General features: G+C 41.3%; 1 protein-coding gene across 1 annotated transcript in view; it reads left to right on the top strand.

Moving 5' to 3' along the window:
• col9a1b (collagen, type IX, alpha 1b) overlaps nt 1–15583 on the top strand; it is a gene marked incomplete at both ends in the record, with an annotated part of 34890 nt that extends 19307 nt beyond the window's left edge. The window contains 17 exons of the mRNA XM_080782123.1: nt 1189–1242; nt 1357–1410; nt 3340–3393; nt 3494–3547; nt 4453–4506; nt 6394–6438; nt 7177–7230; nt 7340–7393; nt 9709–9780; nt 10522–10557; nt 10701–10745; nt 11173–11205; nt 11321–11467; nt 11801–11855; nt 14377–14565; nt 14696–14773; nt 15393–15583. Of these exons, the coding sequence (XP_080638249.1) occupies nt 1189–1242; nt 1357–1410; nt 3340–3393; nt 3494–3547; nt 4453–4506; nt 6394–6438; nt 7177–7230; nt 7340–7393; nt 9709–9780; nt 10522–10557; nt 10701–10745; nt 11173–11205; nt 11321–11467; nt 11801–11855; nt 14377–14565; nt 14696–14773; nt 15393–15583 (1269 nt within the window). The remainder of the gene's footprint in view (nt 1–1188; nt 1243–1356; nt 1411–3339; nt 3394–3493; nt 3548–4452; nt 4507–6393; nt 6439–7176; nt 7231–7339; nt 7394–9708; nt 9781–10521; nt 10558–10700; nt 10746–11172; nt 11206–11320; nt 11468–11800; nt 11856–14376; nt 14566–14695; nt 14774–15392) is intronic.
• Nucleotides 15584–22959: the final 7376 nt, after the last annotated feature.

Here is a 22959-nt window from a genome sequence, read left to right as displayed (position 1 = left end):
CTTCTCCTCACACACCTTCCTGCAGCAATTCTCCACTCCTCAAAGAAACGGGGGCCGGGAGGGTGGAGGAGGTAGAAACTGATTGTGAAAGATCTGCGCCACATTTAAAAACAAAAATCACACCTGAGTGTGAACTGAGTGGTGCAACTCCCCCCCCTCGCCTCTCCTCTCCTCTCTCTCTCTCTCTCTCTCTCTCTCTCTCTCATTAGCAGGCAACAGTGCAGCACTAATACTATCTCTCTCTCTCTGTTTCTGGCACAACATCGCCCCTACTGGTAGTCATAGTCATACTGGTGCTCATGAACCAACACATACAAAGGTGAACCAACACATAGGTGAACACGGACATTGCTGTTCCTTGGAGTGGTTGCACCACTCAAAAAGAAAATCAATCATATCTGCACATAGATCTGCTATTTTTTTATAGCTAGAGTATGTTGCTGTTTCCTTAATAAACTATTTCACTACATTTGAAGACAGTGTGCGGGAGATCCTTTTTCAGTACGTCAGGCACTTGGATGTCCTTCTCCTACATACCTATCGCCTGTAGGTGTGTAAAAGCCTTGCATTTTTTTTGAAGGGTGCTAAGCCCCTCCTATGTCCAGCTTTGAGGGTCTGTGTAAACACGATCATTGAAGACAAAAGTGTGTAAACACAAACATTGAAGACAAAAGTGAGGAGCAACATTTTTGATTGGCCAGAATGAGATGATGTATGATGACGTATGCTGATAAGAGCACCCCTCACTTCACAAAGGTGTGATTTATTTTACCAGCTGCAAAGCAGGCTGGTTTTACTGTACTTTCTAAAAGGTTGGTAGTGGCAACTAATCATTTCATTGGCTGCCCTAGTCACCTAGTGGCAACTAATAATTTCATTGGCTGCCCTAGTCACCTAGTGGCAACTAATCATTTAATTGGCTGCCGTAGTCACTATCTTTCTGATTGGCAGCCGAAACACAGCCATCTCTGCTCTCTAGTCTAGGCAACCAGACACTTTTTGCCTATAGCCGACCACTCAGCCAATGGGATAGCATTGCATTGCAGCCAGCAGGTTGCAACAACAACCCACTAGTTATTTCACCCACAATTCTGCAGATATAATAACAGCTGGTAATTATATGACTATGTCTGTCATAAAATAATGCTTATTGTGGTTAACACACTGTAAATATGCTTGTCATTGCAGGGTGCCAGAGGTCACGACGGAGATCCAGGGTCGCAGGGCGTGTCTGGGGCCACCGTAAGCCACCGTCTTATTAGCGCTGTGCTGTAATTAGCTTTGTTCCCCAGTGACATCATCAATGAGAGGTCACTGTGTGGAGGTCGTTCCTAATGTCCCGCTGTCTGTTTTCAGGGAGACCAAGGACAGAGGGGAGTGATGGGCGAACTGGGGCCTACAGGGAGCCTGGTCAGTATCATAAAAACATCTTTCTAGTATAAATGTGCAAAAATCTGTGTCCTTCATTTTACTGTATCTGGAGAAGCCGGTCTGACCTAGCCTGGATCCAGCCCAAAGACCCCGTCCACTCTCTGAGTGGAAAGCTACAGTCTGACCTATCGACTTCAAACTAGTCGCGTGTGTTATTGCAGAGGACTGCGAGAGGGCGGTGCCCAGTGTGAAGTTGATTGGTTGATCGGTTCTCACACATTTTTTACTTTTACTTACTACTGATTTTCTTCTTAAATGAAAAGGTTTTTATTAATTTATTTAAACAAATTTTAAATAAATTATTTTATTTTATTTGATGGCCATCCTGCCCTGGCATTGCCCTTTACTGCCATTAAAAAAAAGGGGAAAAAAGGATAAAACCAAAGAAGGGTTGTGGTCCGACCGGAAACCGAACAAGAATCGGTTCCATCACATTTGAAACCGTTTCTAGAACCAGGTTTTATCACACTGTCAGAGCTGGCATTATGTGGACACGTCTGCTATGCAATTACAATACCAGTGGTTCTCAGATCACTGGTCAATACCAGGCTGGGGGGGCAGTGTGCATGATTGGACCCCCCATATCCCCCCCCCCACCCCCCACCCCGTAGTGGGATTAACTAAAATGTTTATAAGAATTGGCACGGCGGCCAAACAGTTCAAGCACTATTTAAGGGGCTTGATATAAGCAGACTAAGTGAACTTCAATTTAATAACACCACATTCTTGCAGGCAGTGACAGTAACAGTGCTGTAGCCTACCTGTTAATGTTTTTTCTGGGCAGCTGTTGTTGATGATGATTTTACCAGTGTGAGCCAGCATTGAAGACTTATACTATAAACTACTCACCTAATCCTGTGGCGGTTCCATGGTTAACATAGTCCAGACTCCAAAGTATATGTACATTGTTTAAGTCACAGATGCATGGTTTTCAGAACGTAAATATATGAACTTTGGCTAAAAGCTTGTGTTTAGTTCTTGTTTACTACTTGGATGCTTGCATCATAATAACTTGTCATGGCAGGTTGGCTACAACTAAAACGGACTTCCTCTTCCTCTTCAAAATAAGAGCTATTTGTATTGATTAGTCATTTGATTCCATTTGTTCACTCTCAAACACAGAGGGTCCCTGACTGTACCTCACTTTATAACCAGTGAGGTATAATATAGGAAGGAATCATTCAATGAAACTGTTGAGGAATCGGACCTTTAAGAGGGAATCGTTTAGGAGCCGAAATCGTTCAAATGGAGAAGAAAAAGGATCCCAACCCTACGCCTACACCACCCTAGATGTTTTATTTTTATTTCACAACAAACATTGGATTCAAATAAAGATGTATTGAGTGGATCCCTTTTGTGGCCAAAAAGAGGATCAGTGGCTGGTGAAAGTGTTACTGGGCTAATCAGAGGGGTGTTGTGATGCCCCAAACTTAGATGTGTCAAAACCTTCACATTTTTAAGGAGCTTTTCCAATTAATTATATCAAAATATAAGCCTGCACTGCTCCCTGTTATGTGCATGTGCAGTTTAATATCATGTGGTTAACCCATTCTGACCTGAGATCAGATTCATACGAGGTTTCCACTGGACACACACTGGTCTGATCAACCCATTCTGACCTGAGATCAGATTCTAAAAAATGTCAGTCGTTCTTCGATTTTTCAAAAATAGCAGACCTACAAGCTCGTAGCGCGCCACTCGGTGGCGCGCTATGAGCTTGTAGATCTGCTATTTTTCAATAGCTATAGCATAACGTGATGCTAAACACCAAAATGGGTTCCCGTTCAGAATGGGTTAACGCAACAACGGATCAGGATGCACCGTTTGGTCAATTTAATTAGTAATTAATAAGGATACTTACTAGAAATACAATAAACTGAGTTTCTATTTTCTCTTTTCTTAACAAAGGGTCCTAAAGGACTAAGAGGGATCACAGGAGTTCCAGGTCCCAAGGGAGAGGGTGTAAGTGTCCCATCAGTAATAATAACACACATTGTTTTCATGTACTGTACATACTGTATGTCTTCCATTATTCATCTGTCACCCTTCTTGTTCCAAACAGGGTTTGCCAGGAGTGGACGCCCGTGAGGGCATTCCTGGGATGCCTGGGGGAAAGGTAGGACAGCTATAATATAATATGTCACAAGAATATTTGAACAAAAAACATCTGTTTTCTTTCATCGTTTTACAGTTTGTAAAATAAAAATGTCACTGTCAAGGATGGTGTATGTTGGTTATAGAACATTGTTCTTATACTGTCTCTTTCCCTGCAGTGGACCTCACGCGAGGAAAGTATAATAAATAGGGTTGTCCCGATCGGATCGGTTGATCGGAAATCGGGGGCCGATCACATTATTTTCAGATCGGGAGCCAAAAAACATGATCGGGACATCCCTAGTATCAATATTATTATATCCACATCATGATATTAGACTGGATATTGTCTGTGATTTGGGATATTTTACTGTTGTGATATGGCATATATCACAACGTTAAACGTGCATAACAACACGTAAATATCGGATCGGGAAAAATGATCAGGACATCCCTAATAATACATATGTGTGTATGCAGAATGTTGTGCTGTTTGTCAGTAAAGATGTTTTCCTCTGCAGGGAACCACAGGGAAGGTAAAGATGTTTAGATGTTTAGTAAAGATGTTTTCCTCTGCAGGGAACCACAGGGAAGGTAAAGATGTTTAGATGTTTAGTAAAGATGTTTTCCTCTGCAGGGAACCACAGGGAAGGTAAAGATGTTTAGATGTTTAGTAAAGATGTTTTCCTCTGCAGGGAACCACAGGGAAGGTAAAGATGTTTAGATGTTTAGTAAAGATGTTTTCCTCTGCAGGGAACCACAGGGAAGGTAAAGATGTTTAGATGTTTAGTAAAGATGTTTTCCTCTGCAGGGAACCACAGGGAAGGTAAAGATGTTTAGATGTTTAGTAAAGATGTTTTCCTCTGCAGGGAACCACAGGGAAGGTAAAGATGTTTAGATGTTTAGTAAAGATGTTTTCCTCTGCAGGGAACCACAGGGAAGGCAGGCGTTCCGGGGGAGGTGGGGCTTCAGGGACTTCCTGTAAGTATGCCCTTTGACCTCTGACACTGAATGCATATATAATGACCACATGCAGTACATTACCCACGCACAGCTGTAGTTGTATGATAAAGGAGGAGGGGTTAGGGGAATGGGCACCATTGCACATAAAAACGACTCCAGGGTGTCTAATGATGAAGTACTTTCACCTCATAGACACATGAAAAACTGGAAAAATTGTGGCACTCCCTCTTTAAAGTGTTTGAATACATTTATATAACCACCTAAGCCCTGTATAATAATTATGTTCTATCTATGACAAATGGTGAAAATAGCAGATATCGGATCTGATATTTCCCTTTTCTTTTTTTTACTTCTGAGAAATCTGCTTCTTTATAAAAACCATCTGGGTTAAAAGATTCAAAAGATGTGCATTTGGAAGGAGGATTTTCCAGTTGATGTGGCTTTGCATTCACTCAAATCTAGTCATATAAAATGACTAGAATAGAATATAATTCTTTACTTGGAGTTGTTTTCTCCCCTGAAGCTCACAATCAACGCAGGTGTAACACATGCCATAGAGGAGAGGGGCAGACCAAGATAGGATGTCACATGGTGTAAACAAAAAGAGCCGATATTGTCCTGAGGCCAATTCTACATCCTAACAGTTTCATGAAAAACCTACAGTATGTTGCTATAGTAGGCTTACTGTCGGGCATAAACCTCTTATCTCCACATTTGAACATTTAGTAAATTATTGCCCTACTTGATCAAATCACACAAAAGCATCAAAAGTAGCAGATTTGCAAGCTCTTAACCCATTCTGACCTGAGATCAGATTCATACGAGGTTTCCACTGGACACACACTGGTCTGATGAACCCATTCTGACCTGAGATCAGATTCTAAAAATGTCAGTCATTCTTCGAATTTTTCAAAAATAGCAGACCTACAAGCTCGTATCGCGCCACTCGGTGGCGCGATATGAGCTTGTAGATCTGCTATTTTTCAATAGGTAAAGCATAACATGATGCTAACACCAAAACGGGTTCCCGGTCAGAATGGGTTAAAAGCATGAAGCGATGCGTGTTGAGGAAAACAGGGGTAGAGAGACGGGGAGAGACACGCAGGAAAGATCGTCGGGAACGGGACTCGAACCTGCAATGCCTGACAGGCCGCTTACTGTATGTGCCTATAGGTGCCTGGACCGCTGGACCACGGCCCAGGCCAATCTGCTACTTTTGATGCTTTTGAATTTGAAACAGTTTTAAGACGTGAGGTTTCCACTCGACAGAGACCATATATAGCTCAAATGTAATAAAATGACACAGACGCTTTCCTGGATTTTATAGATGAAATGGTTTAAAACACATCGACAGTGGAGGCATGCAATCATGCAAGCCAAGGCACCTTAACCTGCATGCTCCTCGGGGGAGCAGTTAGGCGTTCAGTGCTTTGCTCAAGGACACTTCGAGACAAGCCACTGGAGGACTGAACCAGAAACCTCCCGGTTTCAAGACGGCCATTCTACCCCCTGAGCCACTGCCACTCCCTGTGGAGGGAGGGAGAAAACCTGAAACTGAGCAACAATGGTGTAAACCGGTGGTTCTTAAAATGGGGTCTGGGGACCCTCAAGGGTCGCTGAACACAGCTAAAATGTTGTACTTACAGCCATGTCTGTAAAGAGTTATGGCGGTCCGTGGCCTAATGCATACCTAGTACCTATATATACCTGCCGGTCCTTCAAATTCAAAAGTTTTGAGAACCACGGGTGTATACAAAACAATGCATGGAGACAAGAAATCAACTGAAGGCCGAATTAAATGAAGAGTGAAATAACAAAATAAAAACATGATCACGGTTTCAGCAGGGGCAGACAGTTGTTATCGTTGTTATCGTTAAATATGTTTTCTTTGTTGTTTTTTTGTAGGGTTTGATTGGTGTGCCTGGCCCAAAAGGAGGAGGAGGACCTAAGGTTGGACCATATTTTAGTTTTTGTTTCTTTAAACGTTGTTGTATGTGTGTGACAGTGTCTCTCAATGAGAATAACCCATGTTTCAAGTGCAAAGCCATGCGAAGCAATTTGCATATCGTTGCTGTCGGGCAGAAACCTTGTATGTACTATACTGTAGTACATACAGTATCGCAAGTTTTTATGCTTTTCTGTAAATTAATGCTTCTTGATCATAAAAAAGGTAAAAATAGCGGAAAAAGCTTAAGCTTGTATAGATCAGCTATTTTGGCTTTTTAATGTATGAACATCTTTCAACCTGGAAACGATCAGGACGATTATGACACAATAATTGTGATTATCACAAATAATTGCGATTAGATGATTATGTAATAATTCTGACACCCATGCTGGGCCATACACTGTATAAAACACTTACTTATTAGTAGAAAAAGGCTAACCTCAGCTGTGGTTGTTTGTACACAGGGAGACGCAGGTGACAAAGGCTTTCTGGGAACAATGGGGCCTGCAGGCAAATCGGTGAGTCTGAACGGCACAAAAATTGCACTATTTTATACTTAGTTGCGCTGTCGTGCTCAGTAAATAGCAGATCTACAAGCTCACAACACGTCACATTCGTGACGCGTTGTGAGCTTGTATATCTGCTATTTACCGCAGGCAACACAGTATAAATCAGGCTTATTATAGTGACATTTCGGTCCTGTGTGTGACGTGATGTCATTGCCAATTGTCACACATTAGGGAGAGCGAGGAGAACAAGGTGGACTGGGATCCGTTGGACCTATCGGTTTGCCCGTAAGTATCACTGATGAATGTCTTTGTTTTTCATTCAATTTTAACGGTTTCGTTGTTTTTAATTAACCTTCTAATATTGTCTAATTGTTCTTGCGTTTGTGTTTCACAGGGCGATGTAGGAGAGCATGGCCCCGGTGGGCCTTCCGGGAAGCCAGGTGCCAGGGTAAGTTGTTTTCACAACCACAATGGTGCACTTTCACCCTGGCCGTCTACAAAATATTCCAAAATAGGGAAAATAGCAACAAGTGCACAACACATCACAATGTGAGCTTGTAGAATGTAGATAGGTCTTATGAGGTCTTATGAGGTCTTATGAGGTCTTATTTTCTCTATAGAGGCTATGCGCGTAACATCATCGTATCCGGAAGTTATGAGGGAACGCCTACTGAGTATAGGCCTTGACATCCCGTACATCCAAACAGAAAAAGTCTTATCTGATTGTATTCGATTAATTTACACAACGTTAAACTCACCAATCAGAAAGCTTGATTAATCCTCTTTCTAGTTTTTGTTTCATAAAAATCCACCATATCCACCATATGAGCAAAATTCTGTGAAATTGATGATTTGTGTTGTTGGAGTTTGGAAGCGCTCGTTTTCAAAAACACAACGTCATCACCGATTGTGCTGTGCGCACCAGGAAGTGCACAGCATTTGGTGTCGGGAGTCGGTGTTTTTTTCCACTACATATTAAGGAGTATTTAGGGTGTGTTTTAGCTGGGTTTTCGCCTGGAAGGCTCTATGGAGATCTGCCACACTCTTGAACGAAGTGAACTGTAAGAGAGCCACGTTCACACACACCAGAAATGAACGAGTTCACAATAACGTTCATCAAGCAGAAATGCAGTACGTTCAGTTCACATTCACCCAAAATATAATACGAACGATCGTTCATTGAACGCGTTCATTGAACACTGCATCCTGATGCCTCCTGCATTTTTATGTGACATTTAAGGCCTATTCATAGTCTGGATTTTCGGTTGTGAGGTGACCAGCGCTCCGGTTGTTAGGTGACCACCGCTCCGGTGGTGAGGTGACCACCGCTCCGGTGGTTAGGTGACCACCGCTCCGGTGGTGAGGTGACCACCGAGCTGAAATAACGTTGAGCGATGGTGAGTAAAAACAGAGAGCTGCGGTGGTTTGCTCTTCACCGCGGCTCGTGACGTCATGTTGTAGTTCGGTGGTCACCTCACCACCGAAAATCCATACTATGAATAACGCTTCAGAAACAGGGTACCACCTGCAGGACTGGTGAGTGATTTCCAACGGGATCCGCACGTTATTCCGACGCAGCATTAGACATCCGCTGCTCCCGAGCTTGCGGGCCACTCAGCCTAGATGAGCGAGGCGTGTCCCGGTGGAAAAGAGTCATGAGGCCCACAGGGCAGGAGCCTAAAAAAAACAGACCTGGCTGTTGTGTTAGAACGTTCCAGAGAACAGGTCTACTGTAGGTAGAATCTGTGGTCTGACCAGCACACTGAATGAGAACAGGCCTACTGTAGGTAGAATCTATTCTACTGACCAGCACACTGAATGAGAACAGGCCTACTGTAGGTAGAATCTGTGGTCTACTGACCAGCACACTGAATGAGAACAGGCCTACTGTAGGTAGAATCTATTCTACTGACCAGCACACTGAATGAGAACAGGCCTACTGTAGGTAGAATCTGTGGTCTACTGACCAGCACACTGAATGAGAACAGGCCTACTGTAGGTAGAATCTATTCTACTGACCAGCACACTGAATGAGAACAGGCCTACTGTAGGTAGAACCTGTGGTCTGACCAGCACACTGAATGAGAACAGGCCTACTGTAGGTAGAATCTGTGGTCTACTGACCAGCACACTGAATGAGCTCTCTGTTCTTCCTGCATTCCTCAGGCATACAGACAATGATCAAAGAGGAAGAACACACACAAACACACCCATGGCAAAAAATAAAAATCTAATAAAAAAAAAATGTAGCTACTAGCAATGTTTCCCCAACTTAACCACTTTATATTATTATTTTTCATTTTCTAAAATAGTGGAAATAGCTAATATCCAGCAGAACAGATCTTTTAAAATCTCTGATCCTTTTTCCAGATTGCGTTTTTTGATCAAAAACAAGCTTAATTTATTCACGGCCTATAACTAAAGCATTGATGATCACAGTTACAAAATGTATGTTTTGGCTGAATTAAAATAAGATTGCGGGAGACATTACCAATCCGTATATATATACTGTATATATATATATATATATATATATATATATATATATATATGAAAGTCTTCCTTGCAACATGATGAGAGCCTTTCAAAGCTACTGCACCAACAGTTTACTGTTAACAGATTTGAGTTTACTGTTGACTTTTGTTAAGTGACTATATGGGTTTCCTCCAAGTGGCGTTGCTGCTTTGATGGCTTTGATGGATTTGTTTGAGTTGTCGTGTAAATGAAATATTTCTTTTTGTTTGTTTGTTTGTGTTATTTCAGGGATTCAAAGGTGACCTGGGGCTCCCAGGTCTCCCAGGACCTTCAGGTTCACCCGGGGAGAAGGGAGTGAGGGTAAGCAAACGTTGCACGTCTCACTCATCTCCTCAGTTAACATGTGCTGCCTGTGGAACGACGCAGCACTGGAATGACAAAGACACAGCAGTGTGGTGTTGACTTTGACAGCACACTTAGATTTAGTCTTCTTAGTCATAGGCTTTTGAATAAAACTCCAATTAGTTTTAGTCATCTGAAATGTTTTAGTTTTAGTCTAGTTGACGAAACACCTTAAGATTTTACTTACTTACTTTACTACTTAATCAACGGCCGACTAAAATGTGTTTTACATTTAACAAAAAACTACATTTGCCTCTGAGATGTAGTATTGAAAAGTATTGAAAAATGGAAACACAACTCAAGTAAAGTAAAAGTACAAATATTGTACTGTACTTAACAGTAGAGAAAATGTACCATTACTGGGAATACATAATTCTGTAGATGCTGCTCGGGCTGTTATTGGATCAAAAGCAGCCCTGAGGTGTGTTTTAATTGAGTAGAGGAAACTTGATTAAAAAGTGATTCTGTTCGCTAATGAGCATTGTTTGCAAATGCAATTCGATGCATTTGACAGTGAAAGAAGCAGCTCTTCGGTGCCCTCTAGTGTGGTAAATTAAAAACATTATTGGGTCCTTTGAGAGAGGCACTGCTGGTGCCTCATTGCCATCGATGGTGTAATTGATGAATTACATTACATGAATGATATCCACTTACTGTGTAATTCCAACTGAGATAAGTTTGTTTTTTTGAATATTCCAGGGAGAGGCTGGCGATGCGGGACCAGTAGGAGAGACGGTATGAAATGCTAATCCGTATTGTCTGGGAAAACAAACACACTGCAATTTAAAAAAAAAAAGAAAAAACATGTTGTTTGTATTATCTTACATATCGCAGGTACCAAGAATACATCAATAATTTACACAATTCTTTACTTATAGGGAATAGCAGGTGATGAGGGGACTCCTGGAGACAAAGGAGAAGTTGTAAGTTGTGCACATATCCACGCACGCACGCACACACGCATGAACGCACACACATCACAATTTATCAATAAATGCTGGCGGCCTAATCGTTAACAACGACGACACTAATGAAAGAAGAAATAACGCCGGAAACAAACGAGCCATCTTAGCTTCAACAATCTACATGCCGTTTTGCTTTGAGTAGGACTTGTTTTTGCCGCTGCACCAAGTGAGACGATGCGTCACATCCGCTTTATCGGTTATCGCCTACTCATGAGAGCTTCCGTTCTCCAGACTGTCTGACGGACACATTGGAAAATTGCGAGAGGCAATTCGTCTGGCCACACGAGACTAGTAATTATGCCATGGACCACTAGTAGTCCACAGACTCGTCGACATGTTTCCCTAAATAACCAACACACTGATGTGTTCTTGTCTGGTCGTATAGGGTAACTTGGGAGAACCTGGACCAAAAGGAGCAGTGAGTTATAACTTTTTACCATTTCATTCTAATCTCAATAATATTTACTACAGCATGATTTGCCTTTACTGCCGAAAACCCTCTCTAATCGAGGCTTTATTTCCCCTCCGTTAAGGTCGGCAACCCCGGTGAGGTTGGCAACAGAGGGCCCGAAGGCCCTCGAGGTCAGCCCGGTATCGAGGGCCCGTCCGGCTCAGCTGGCCCCCGTGGCATGCAAGGAAACAGAGGGGTCCCTGGAGTGAGGGGGTCTCAGGGTCCGGCGGTAGGTGGCGCTAAAGGATTGAATAAATATATAAACATTTGTGAACATTTTTGCATGCCTGAGGACGGGTATATGAAGCCAGGGTTATAGTGGATAATTGCATCAGTACTTGAAGCAAGATCCATTTCATAATTCAACCAATGATTCTGCCCAATGGTCCATGATGTAAAACTAACGGAACATTGCTATATTTTACTGTATGTGTTGCATTATAAAGAATGATGACATCAATGATGATGACGATAATGATGGTGATGATGATGATGATGATGATGATGACGATGATGATGATGATGATGACGATGATGCTGATCCTACTATCTTTGTTTCCAGGGTAAAGAACCAGATGACACGCACGTCAGACAAGTGTGCATGAGAGTGATGCAAGGTAAGGACGGATCATGCTTTGATCCCTAGTACTGTACCTCTGACCTCTGTTACACAGTCTGCATGGAACCCAGTGGTTCTCACAGTGGGGTCCGGGGACCCCCAGGGGTCCTTGACGGTTCCGGGGACCCCCAGGGGTCCTTGACGGTTCCAGGTTAATAGCTTTACAATCTGTTTACTTTAACCCTATTTTATGCTTTAAAGTAATGAGCACAAAGATCGGGCCGATTCATACTCCTATTTTAGAGCCGAATAAAAGTCGGTTCGGCTCTGTAGAGCCTACAATGTGACGTCATTTGAGGTGCGGAGGGGCGGGTACTGTCCTAGAGTCGACTCTTCGGTGCTACTGAAAATTTCTGACGAGCCGAAATCATTTCGGCACTACAGCGCCGAAACGGCGGTAAAATAGGAGTATGAATCGGCCCTTACACCTACAGTATGTCCCACCGCCGATCCAACCAATATGCCCAGATGTCTGTGCCCATACTGCAGGGATTCTCTCTTTCAATTGCTTTATTTTCGCAAAATGTATCAAAGTACAATGTGCATGCACACAATATGTAAATAAATAAATGTGTTACATTTTCTTGCATAAACACAAAGAGCTGTTTCCATAACTGCACAAATTATTGCACATAACATGAGTAGCTGTTATAATAACATAATAACATAACATGAGTAGCTCTTTGCTTGCCTGCCTGCCTGTCTGTCTGTCTGTCTGTCTGTCTGTCTGTCTGTCTGTCTGTCTGTCTGTCAATGAGTAGCTGTCTTACTGTCTGCCTGTCTATGAGTAGCTGTCTGCCTGCCTGTCTATGAGTAGCTGTCTGTCTGTCTGCCTGCCTGCCTGTCCAATTGTCCATGAGTAGCTGTCTGTCTGCCTGTCTGAGTAGCTGAAAATAAATTGTTATGGCTGAGTAAAATAAAATACAATAAACACAATTTGCCTGAAAATAGATTACCCAGCTATGACCTTTTTCATGAAAAAAAATGAGTAGTGATATGGCTGACTGAGTAAAATAAAACAATCTACCTGAAAATAGATAGCTATAAGTGAAGAGCAATTTCCGCAATTTCCATTTCCTCAATTTCCATTTCCACAATTACCATTTCCGCAATTTCCTTTACATTAAACCTGTGTACCCTCACAAACGGGATGATTTATACATTTAGTAACAAAAATCTTCTAATCTTCTACATGTTTGACAGCCGCTGTATTGACACGTCAAATGTAGCATTGTTCTGACAAAATTCAACATAATCCCGAGTTCAGAAGAAACATCTAAATCTTGATATATGATGAAAGATAGCGTGATTTCCATTCAACACCTTCAAATGGTTTCATTTAAGTCACATCCCCATCTGTTCTCTCAATCCTTTCTCCTTACCGCATCATTCATCTCCCAAACTCATGATTTTTTCATATCCGAAGTGTTGAAAAATTAATTTCACCTCCAGCAGACCTGTTCTTCTTTGCTCCAAGCAAAGAGTCTGCCAGGATTTAAAAGAATATATAAAAAAAACATCAGCTGCTGAATGAATCAGGACCATGGAAACTGGAATACAGAGTGACAAATAAAACGCCAAAAAAGAGTTACAAAATCCTTTCGATATTTGTTCTGCCTCTCATCAATTGAAATAAACAATACTCCTTTCTTGATGGACAGTGAAATAATGTTATTAATACGTGGGTCGTATCCACCGCATATCTATGGTAAACACACGCTGGAGTGTCTAGAGCCAGACAGTGTCTTTCTGCCATACATATCTATGGTAAAGACACGCTGGAGTGCTTCTCTTCCCAGACAGTGTCTTTCTGCCATACATATCTATGGTAAAGACACGCTGGAGTGCTTCTCTTCCCAGACAGTGTCTTTCTGCCATACATATCTATGGTAAACACACGCTGGAGTGCTTCTCTTCCCAGCGGCCGAGCATCGTGCTTTAGCTCTCTCTCTCTCGTCGGGGGAACTTTGATATTTTAACTTTTGGAGAGGAGCGCCGCTCATCAATCTCACGTTCCATCCATCTTGGCTGTGTCTGACAAGTGACAACAACCCACTCATATACGGCCTGATGTTGATAGCATTGGTTCAACTTGTCTATTTGTGGTAATAGTGTAGAATGACGCGACATCTGAGCACAGCAAAAGGCTGATAGGTTTAAACTTTGCGAGAGTCAATAAACATGGAGTGAGTGCGCACTCACTGGACGTGATTTCGTCTGTGATGTCGGGTGGAAACCTCATAACCTCAACCTAACCCCAAACTGTTACTTTTCAGGATTCAAATGTCAAACGTAACAGATCTACAAGTTTGCTAGATAGATGTGCTATATTGTTGATACTGTTGTGTGATGCTGTAGTAATGCACGTGGTTTTGGTTCTCAAAGTGCGGACCCGTGGGGGTCCGCGACACATAGCCCACGGTCCCGACCCACTGTTTTGGGGAAACAGTGTTCTAATGCATATCAAACTGGGGGTCCTTGAGATGAAAACTGCTCTATTTCCTCCTGTGATCCAACAGAACAACTGGCCCAGTTAGCTGCTAGTCTGAGGAGGCCAGAGTCGGGCGCCGCCGGGCTGCCTGGAAAACCCGGCCCTCCAGGTCCGCAGGGGATTATCGGAGACAATGGCTTCCCTGGACAGGCAGGCGGCAGAGGACTCCCAGGACTCAAAGGCCCACCTGGAGTCTTGGGTATAAAAGGACCCAAAGGTAAATAATATACCATGATGCCACGCGTCAATTCTTACTGAAATACAAAATATGGCAGATGAAATGAAACCAGCATATTTGGATGAGCTTCTGTTAGTTTGTCCTCATCATGGCGTGTGATTGTCATCAGGTGAGATGGGTGACAGAGGCAGCAGAGGACCTACTGCGCGGGGTGTGAAGGGTCAGCCCGGACCACCTGGTCTGCCCGGTGAGTAATTCATACATCAATCTGTTACAGTCCATATAGCAATGGATCATATCCAATAGAGCCACTATGCAGCGAAACCATTATTTTACTTTTATTTAAATTCCTTGACAATATTGGTATCAGCTTATTATTATGCAGCCGAGGTGTCCCAAATTACAACTGTTTACATTTTAGATTCTTTCAAAAATAGCAGATCTACAAGCTCACATTGTGTGAGGTTGTAGACTTGATAGCCCATGCATCCACACAGAAAAGTCTTGCATCTGATTGCATTAAACAACGTTAAACGACATTAAACTCACTTTGATCGATATCCCATTCACTTCATGCATGCGCATACCCTCTGTATGTTGTTTTCTTGTTCATTGTATGATTAATATCAAATGTTCTTTTCAATTATATTGGAGTTAAATATATGTACTATACTTTAATTTAAAGTTTGCATTTAAAAAAGTTTTTTCTTCTATTATATTAGTTTGCGTATACGTTTTTCAAATGGACTTCTGCTCACTCAAAGCCATCAATTGGTGGTCTGGGACTCTCCTAAATCGGGATCGGCAACCAAACCCAACGAAACATGGGACCTCGGTCAGGCTCTAAATATCTAATACTATTCCAGGTGAGCCAGGGAAACCCGGTTACGGCACGGATGGGCGGGACGGCGAGAGGGGACCTCCAGGCGTCCCGGGACTGCTGGGCGTTCCCGGCTCTCCCGGCAACGCCGGTCCTAACGGCTACTGTGACCCCACGGCGTGCAACCTCTCAGCGGGCATCCAGTCTGTGGATACGAAGGGCCCTGCTGGGAACTGAGGGCCCACACACACACACACACACACACACACACACACACACACGCACATGCACACACGCACATGCACACACGCACACACACACTGAGGAACCTGAGACAAGAGACAGAGAGACTGACAGGGAGACCCCGAGAGCAGTGGTTCTCAAAAGTGGGGTCTGAAGAGGGTTCCTTAGGGAGGGGGGGGGGGGGGGGGGGTGTCCAAATGGATTCTTACAGGTCTGTGAAGGGCCATTCACACCAAGAACAATAACTATAATAACCATAACCATAAAGATATCGTTTTGAAGGTAATTCAAACTCAACTGGGAGTCCACAGTACACCACAACGACACGTGAATACCAGAACGCTCGCCTCAAACCACAGTCGCCATGAGTGATGAATTCCAGAACTCTGAACTGTCTCTACATGGTTTTACTAAACGTAACCTCAGTAAAACTATGCCTAAACCTAACCATATTCCTAAACTTAACCTCAGTAAAACAAGAATACAAGAACCGTCCCGGTAAATCAGGGCGAGGGTGTTTTGAGGCGGTTACCCTACACATATAACAAAGACAATGGTGAACGATATAGTCGTTGTAGTTATAGTGCTTGTCGTGAACAGCCCTTAACTCTGACAAGAGCACAAATGAGTTATGAGGGTCCTTGAAATAAAAAGATTAAGTTTGAGAACTGCCCATGAGCATACTGTAGTATTCTGAGTGAGGGGGCTTTGTGCTCTTGAGGAACCTTCAACTCCGTTTAAACCCGTAAGTCTTGTGAGAATGTCTTGTTCTGACTCCAAGCAAATCTCCCCTGGAAGGAGTCCAACTGCGGGGGGAAAAAAAGGGTTGGAAAAGTTGCAATTCTCTCTTCTGTGTTCACCGCCAGAGTGACCGTTCTGGTAATTTCAAAAGTGGTCGCCGCCGCACATTTTGAAAAGGTTATGGAGGGGAAAAAAAGCTTTGTTTTTAATGGTATTTTTTTTTTATTCCACTCTCCTTGTACATTCTGCTTCGCTTTCCGTTCTCCGTCCAACGTTCTTAACATCAATAATACCATGCTCCAGTCCAGTGTGCTGTATAGATTTACAAATGCTTCAGGATCCCGAATAGCCTTTAGCTTTAAGTGCCTTCTGAGTTCTTCTCTGTGATGTACTGTAAGCTGTACTGTATGCGCTATACTGATAAAACCACCTCAAACCTCAATGTTCACATTTCGAAGAGCTTGCCTGCCTTCTTCTTCTTTTAAGCTTCGCTAGGTCAAAATAAAAAGGAGAGGATGAAATTGTACATCAAGTCACACTGACTTCAACGTATGCTGTAAATCTCTGTAAATTGTTTGAATTGTGGTTTAATTATATTTCCTACAAAACACCATTAATGTGAGATTTTGCCTCATTGTACAGACATATAGAATTAACATGTTAGTTTTGAATATCACGGTAACATACTTCCAAACACTCCTTCCAATACAATACCTATAAAATGCAAGTATTTTATTTATTTATTCTGTATCATTTTAGCGCTATGATGTCTTTGTAGGGAAAAAAAATGAAGTTTTCTCCTTTGCGCAACTGATTTGTTTACCTAAAATAAAGAGTCAATGTGGATTTTAACAGTTCTTTTAGAATGCATTTCCTATAAGGGAATGGCGTTTATTCATCCATTCTCACATTACTGTAAATGGCTGAGCATCTCAGAATCTTAATACAGTAATGTAAATCCCTAAAAGAAGTTACAGTATATAACCTTATAGTCAAGTGTGTCAGTTAGTTTCTAGTGTTCAAGTTAAAGCAATTGGCTATGCACAGACACGCAGCATGTGTCATTTTACAGATGTTAGCAAAGAACTGCAATCAACACAATAATTAGTGATATATTGTATAGTATAGTAAGATAGGTGAACATACCACAGGAATGCCATTAATGAAACACTTTATTGCACAGGTGTAAAGGCAGGTTCCGTTAATCGGTGCAAAATAAAGGATGTTGTGAAGAAAGTGTTTTAAAGTTTTAATGTTTGTTTTTAATATAACCCCTGGCCTCCTGGTAACCACAGAACACTGGGAACACTTGTTTTTACACTAGATCAGCAATTCAGATCTTATAAGAATATGACAATGTGTAAATATATATATATTTTTTGCAGATATTGAGGTTTACATGTTTAGCTTTTGTAGTGGAAGGTTAAGTGTCATGAAACAAGTGTCTAAACTATCACGTAGACATGATGTGGTAACCAAAGATTGAGGTAGTTATTTAACAAAATGAACACTTTCAGATAATTAGGCCTAGTATATACGCAATTATCTTAAATATAAATGCTATGATCCACCACACCACCACTATAGCAACACAGGAACTGAGTTGCACACATTCTTATAAATGAATTGAGTGTGTCATGGGCACCATGCTGAGATAGATCCAGGCTACTCCTCATTACAGACGTATTTAATAGGAGCATTAAGCACTGCTTAGATTTCATTACACCCAACAGCACTGAACTTGTGTTAATGTAAAATAATTAGGCTAAATGTGCGATTTATTTTATTTTATTTTTTATCTTGGCTTCCCCTAATTTTTCTGTTTCCTCAAGTTAAAACTTTAAACAGACATTACTTGCAGTAGATAGTGGAACCTACAAGTGTTCAGTAGTGGCTTAATTCAGTGTCCCCTGAAATGGTGCGTGACCATTTATTGCATCAGCGACATTATTCCATCAGTGACATTACAGCCTCTTAAACAGCACCCTAATTAGTTGAATTTGTCTAAAGGAGGAAGTGATCAACAATGAATTTGTCAATGATAAAATGGTTGCTCTAATCATGAAAATAGTTGCTCTAGAGAGGATACAACCAAAATCAAAACCTTGCTTGTCCAATCTCATTAATTTGGTCAAGCTAGCTCAGTGTCAATGTTTGAATGAACGATATTATGTACATCTTAAAAGATAGTTTCAAAGAGTCAATATATCTTTCATGTAGCATATATATATATACTACTGCATCTGCATGAAGCCAGGGCTTGTAGAAGTTGTAGGTCTATACTTTGAGTTACAAGAAATGACCTTCAAGAATAATCTTGTCCAGTAGAGGGCTCTTTCGACCCACAAATGGAGCCAGTGGTGGACCAGTACTGTAGCTGCATTACTTTCATTACATTCCACCCACGTACACTTAACACCATATAACACGTGGTAACACCTAACATGTATTACATATATAAGACCACCCTATAGCATGCTCGGAAATTTGAGATGAAAATGTGTTTGTGTAGGAGAGAGATAGCCAGAAAAAATATACATATTTTCTTTTTTGCTAGATTCTTAACCCATTTTGGGCCTTTTGGTGTTTTAACTAAGCATTATGTTATACTACTTAAAAAATAGCAGATCTACAAGTGCGCTACGAGCTTGTAGGTCTGCTATTTTTGAAAAATCGAAGAACGACTGACATAGTAAACATAGCTTTTTCAGAAAACTGTCAGGATGTAGAAGACATTTTTAGAATCTGATCTCAGGTCAGAATTTAACATAAATGTACAGAAACACCCACGTAACCTTTTCAAACTTTAATCACAGCAGAACAGAAAATAAAAGTAGCTTAATGTAGTCTCTGAAAGCCATGTAGTCTCCAAGCCTCTGAAAACAGCATTAGGTCACTTAACAGTGGTGGAAAGTAAAAGTACATTTACTCTAACTCAAGTACTCTGTACTTAAGTAACATACTTCCACTTTACTGGACTATTTACAACATTTTGAAAACTTGAAACGGGACATATTCTGCACAATGAGCCCTTTTACCGGTACGCTTGGAACTTTACAGTAAGTACATTTTGATGCCAATACTTTTGTACTTTTACTCAAGTACATTTTAAATTCCTCGACTTTTCCTTGTAACAGAGTATTTGTACATTGCACTATTGATACTTTTATCCACTTAAACCCCAGCATCCGTATCGTGGGGGATAGCAGATCTACAAGCTCAAACGCTTGTAGATCTGCTATTTTCAGCAAAAGCTCAACCATATGGGGTTGAAGTGGTTAACCCTTTAGTATACAGGACATCCTACAATGTTATTTTTATCCTCCCACGTTTAGGTACCATGATTTTGGTTACTGAGTAAAAAGAATAAAACATTCAATAATTAACTTAAATTAATTTAAAGTGGAGCCAAAACATTGTTTGGCTTTTTGTCCGTATAAGGAGTTCTTCTAGCTATAAGGTTTACCCAATATGTTATACACATTTATTTAATTATAGCTATGACTTGATTGAGGACACGTTATCTCAACAGCAAGAGAGAGACTATTAATAATAATAATAATAATAAATAAATAACTCAAAATCCAGTCTTAAGACACCCCAAAAATAAATGCATACAATGACACAGTGCTGGTCAGCGAGTCAAAAGGCTGTATGAGCAGTATTGTACAAAAAAAGAGAAATAAAGAGTAAAATAAAAACATTTCAAGTACATTTTGCAAACATAAGTTTTCCACCAAAAAGAAAAGGTGTGTGGTTTAAAAGTGTAGTATTCCGATATCCTTTTTGTGGCTGACAAATCAAACATAGATAAATAAAACCAGAGGAGGAATCATCATCATACACAACACAATGTAAACAGGAAATCGTCACTGCCGGGGGTGGACACCTCATTATGTCCAAAACTGGAACTTTTCAGGATTCCAATTTAAACATAGCAAAAGAAATAGCAGATCTACAAGCTTCTTGGATCCGTCTATTTCTGGTGACAAAGTACCCGGCATAGGGCTTTACGGAAAAACCTTGAAAAGTTAGAGATTGTTGCCCGTCGACAGCAACTAATAAAAAAACAGCAATACAAAATCATTCACATGACAAAATAAAATAAAATGAAGTGTGACTGAAGATACAGTATAAACCAGAAGCTTATTGCATAACATGCTTTTGTAAAAACACCATCAGGTCCCATTAGAAGCTCCATGAGACAAAAAAAGACACACTATCGCATAATCATCACATTCCAAAGCCTCATTTATACTGTACTGTACTGTACTGTACTGTACTGTACGTTCCATAATACGACAGTGTCGCTTGTCTAACACCAACACAGTGGCTCTCAAACATCTTCATGTCAAGGACCTCCCAAACTGTGGAGGTCCCGTCTGAAAAGGTTCTGTTCCACGGACGGACCCAGCATAAATAAAAAGAAGATGTGTGCTGTTCAAAAACTAGATCTACAAGCTCACAACGGGTAACATAATGGCACGTGGTGAACTTGTGGCCTATATAATGTACTAAATGGCTGATGTATAATCGGATTAAAGTGGTTTAAAAAAGTTTTTTGATGCTATATTAAAAGGATCCCTGGCTAATGAGACAAATATGTCTTAAAACATTATACTTGCCCTCTATTACTAAAAAGATTAAATAAAAACACCTTAAATATTTTATGTCTTTCATAAATAGAGAATCTTTCACTCAATAGGGACTGCTAGGGAAATATGTTCATGTTGGCTGTGGTCCAGCCCTATGGAATTATGGAATGCACGTGCTAATAAAAAACATTTTAAATATTGCTTTGATGCTCATATTAACTTTAGGAAGTATTACGTTGTTTTTTATTAGCATATGCATTCCATAATTCCATAGGGCTAAACCACACATGGGCAGTGTGTAAGTATAATGTTTTCTTTTTTTTCTTTTATCCCACGATTTTATAACCCATTTTTCACCCCTGTGCCAATTATCTAATGTGATCCTGGGCTCTACACACCCTCCGCCAACCTAGTCCTAGACATGGGGAGAGCAACGGACTCATGCTTCCTTCATGCCTGAGTGTCCAAGTTGCTCCTTTACACCTGACAGGGGAAGTATAATGTTTTAGGACATAATGTGTCTCATTAGCCAGGGATCCTTTTAACACATTTAGCTGGAACTTGAGAACCCCTGGCTGGAACCGCCTCAAAGAAACCCCTGGTTGAGAGCCGCTAGCTGGCCTAAACGTCGTAATGTCAGCGAGCGACGTCGTCGTGCAACGGGAGCATAAATCAGAACGCTTTGGAGCGCACCAAAGATAAAGGGATTCAATGTGAATGTGAGGTCACATGACCTTCATAAAGCACACGTACGCCTTACGAAGTACATTCTGTTGGAAGAACTTTGGCCTTGATGTACCGTACCTTTCGTTTTAGCATGATATAATAGCATAGCATCGTGGCTGGTGGTGAAGCACAAGTAGACTGACGGACGACTTGAGGTGCATGTTGTTGTGTTTCATATAAAAAAGTGACCTCGTGAGGGCCTTTATTCAAACCGCAGGCAAATCTGTTTGGTTTGTCAAATCCGTTTGGTTTGTCAAATCTGATCTTTATAGGACTGATTGTCCACACACCGTTATTTGCAAGGGATCAGATCAGATTTGGGCATTCAGACAGTGCCAAAAATAAGAGATCTACAAGCTTATTGCAGGTCGGCTCTTCTCGGCATGCGACACACAGTCGCGCAACAAAAGCATGAATCGGGCTTCAGTGTCCAGGATGAAACACAAAACAGAATCTGATTCCAATCTGAATATAGAACCCCAAATCAGATTTGGACTGCCAGTTTGAACATAGCCTCGAGTGTGACTGAACGGTCTCTCTCACACACGCACACGCACACGCACACGCACACACACACACACACACACACACACACACACACACACACACAGAGTAGCACAGTGGTTTTCAACCTTTTTCATATCAAGGTCCATTATTAATTAGGCATTTGAGCCACGGACCACCATTTGATGAGATTTTGCCTCTCAGACCCAAGTCATTCCATGCTGAATTGATGTTGGTACCAACATCAATTGTTCTACATTCTCTAATTGTAGACTTCTTGTGCATTAAGGCAGATGCTTAACAATAATCTTACTCAAAATGTAACGAAATGGACCCGTAAGGGATAAGGGTCCATTCAAGAATTAAAGAGTGACCATTTTGGGTACCACCTCTCCATCATTTAGCTGGAGACCACCTGGAAGTCCCTCAAAGACCACTGGTGGTCCCCGGACCACTGGTTGAGAACCACTGCTTGTAGCGTATACAATATATGGTAAATTGGTTCGCCACTGTTTTAAAAACGGATTATCATATCATGCACACGCAAATCAGCAGCAACATGTTTTAGTAATCGTAAAAAAGAAGACAAAAAATAAATGAAGAAAATCTATCTAATAACAGTGTTAGAGGATATTCATCATGCTACAATAAGTACTATTGTGTTATTACATTCTATAAGAAGCCAGTTCAAATAAATATATAGTTTTTCCAGAAACACCTGCTATACTTTGGTTTGCACGAAGCGCTAAAAGAAATTCTCAGACTTACACACTAAAGACTATTATATGCTCACACCTCAGGTAT

This window comes from Protomyctophum bolini (assembly GCF_963924005.1).
Source record: "Protomyctophum bolini genome assembly, chromosome: 14".
NCBI classification, from domain to species: Eukaryota; Metazoa; Chordata; class Actinopteri; order Myctophiformes; family Myctophidae; genus Protomyctophum; species Protomyctophum bolini.
The sequence above is the reverse complement of the archived record's forward strand: the minus strand, read 5'-3'. Positions and strand labels throughout refer to the sequence as shown.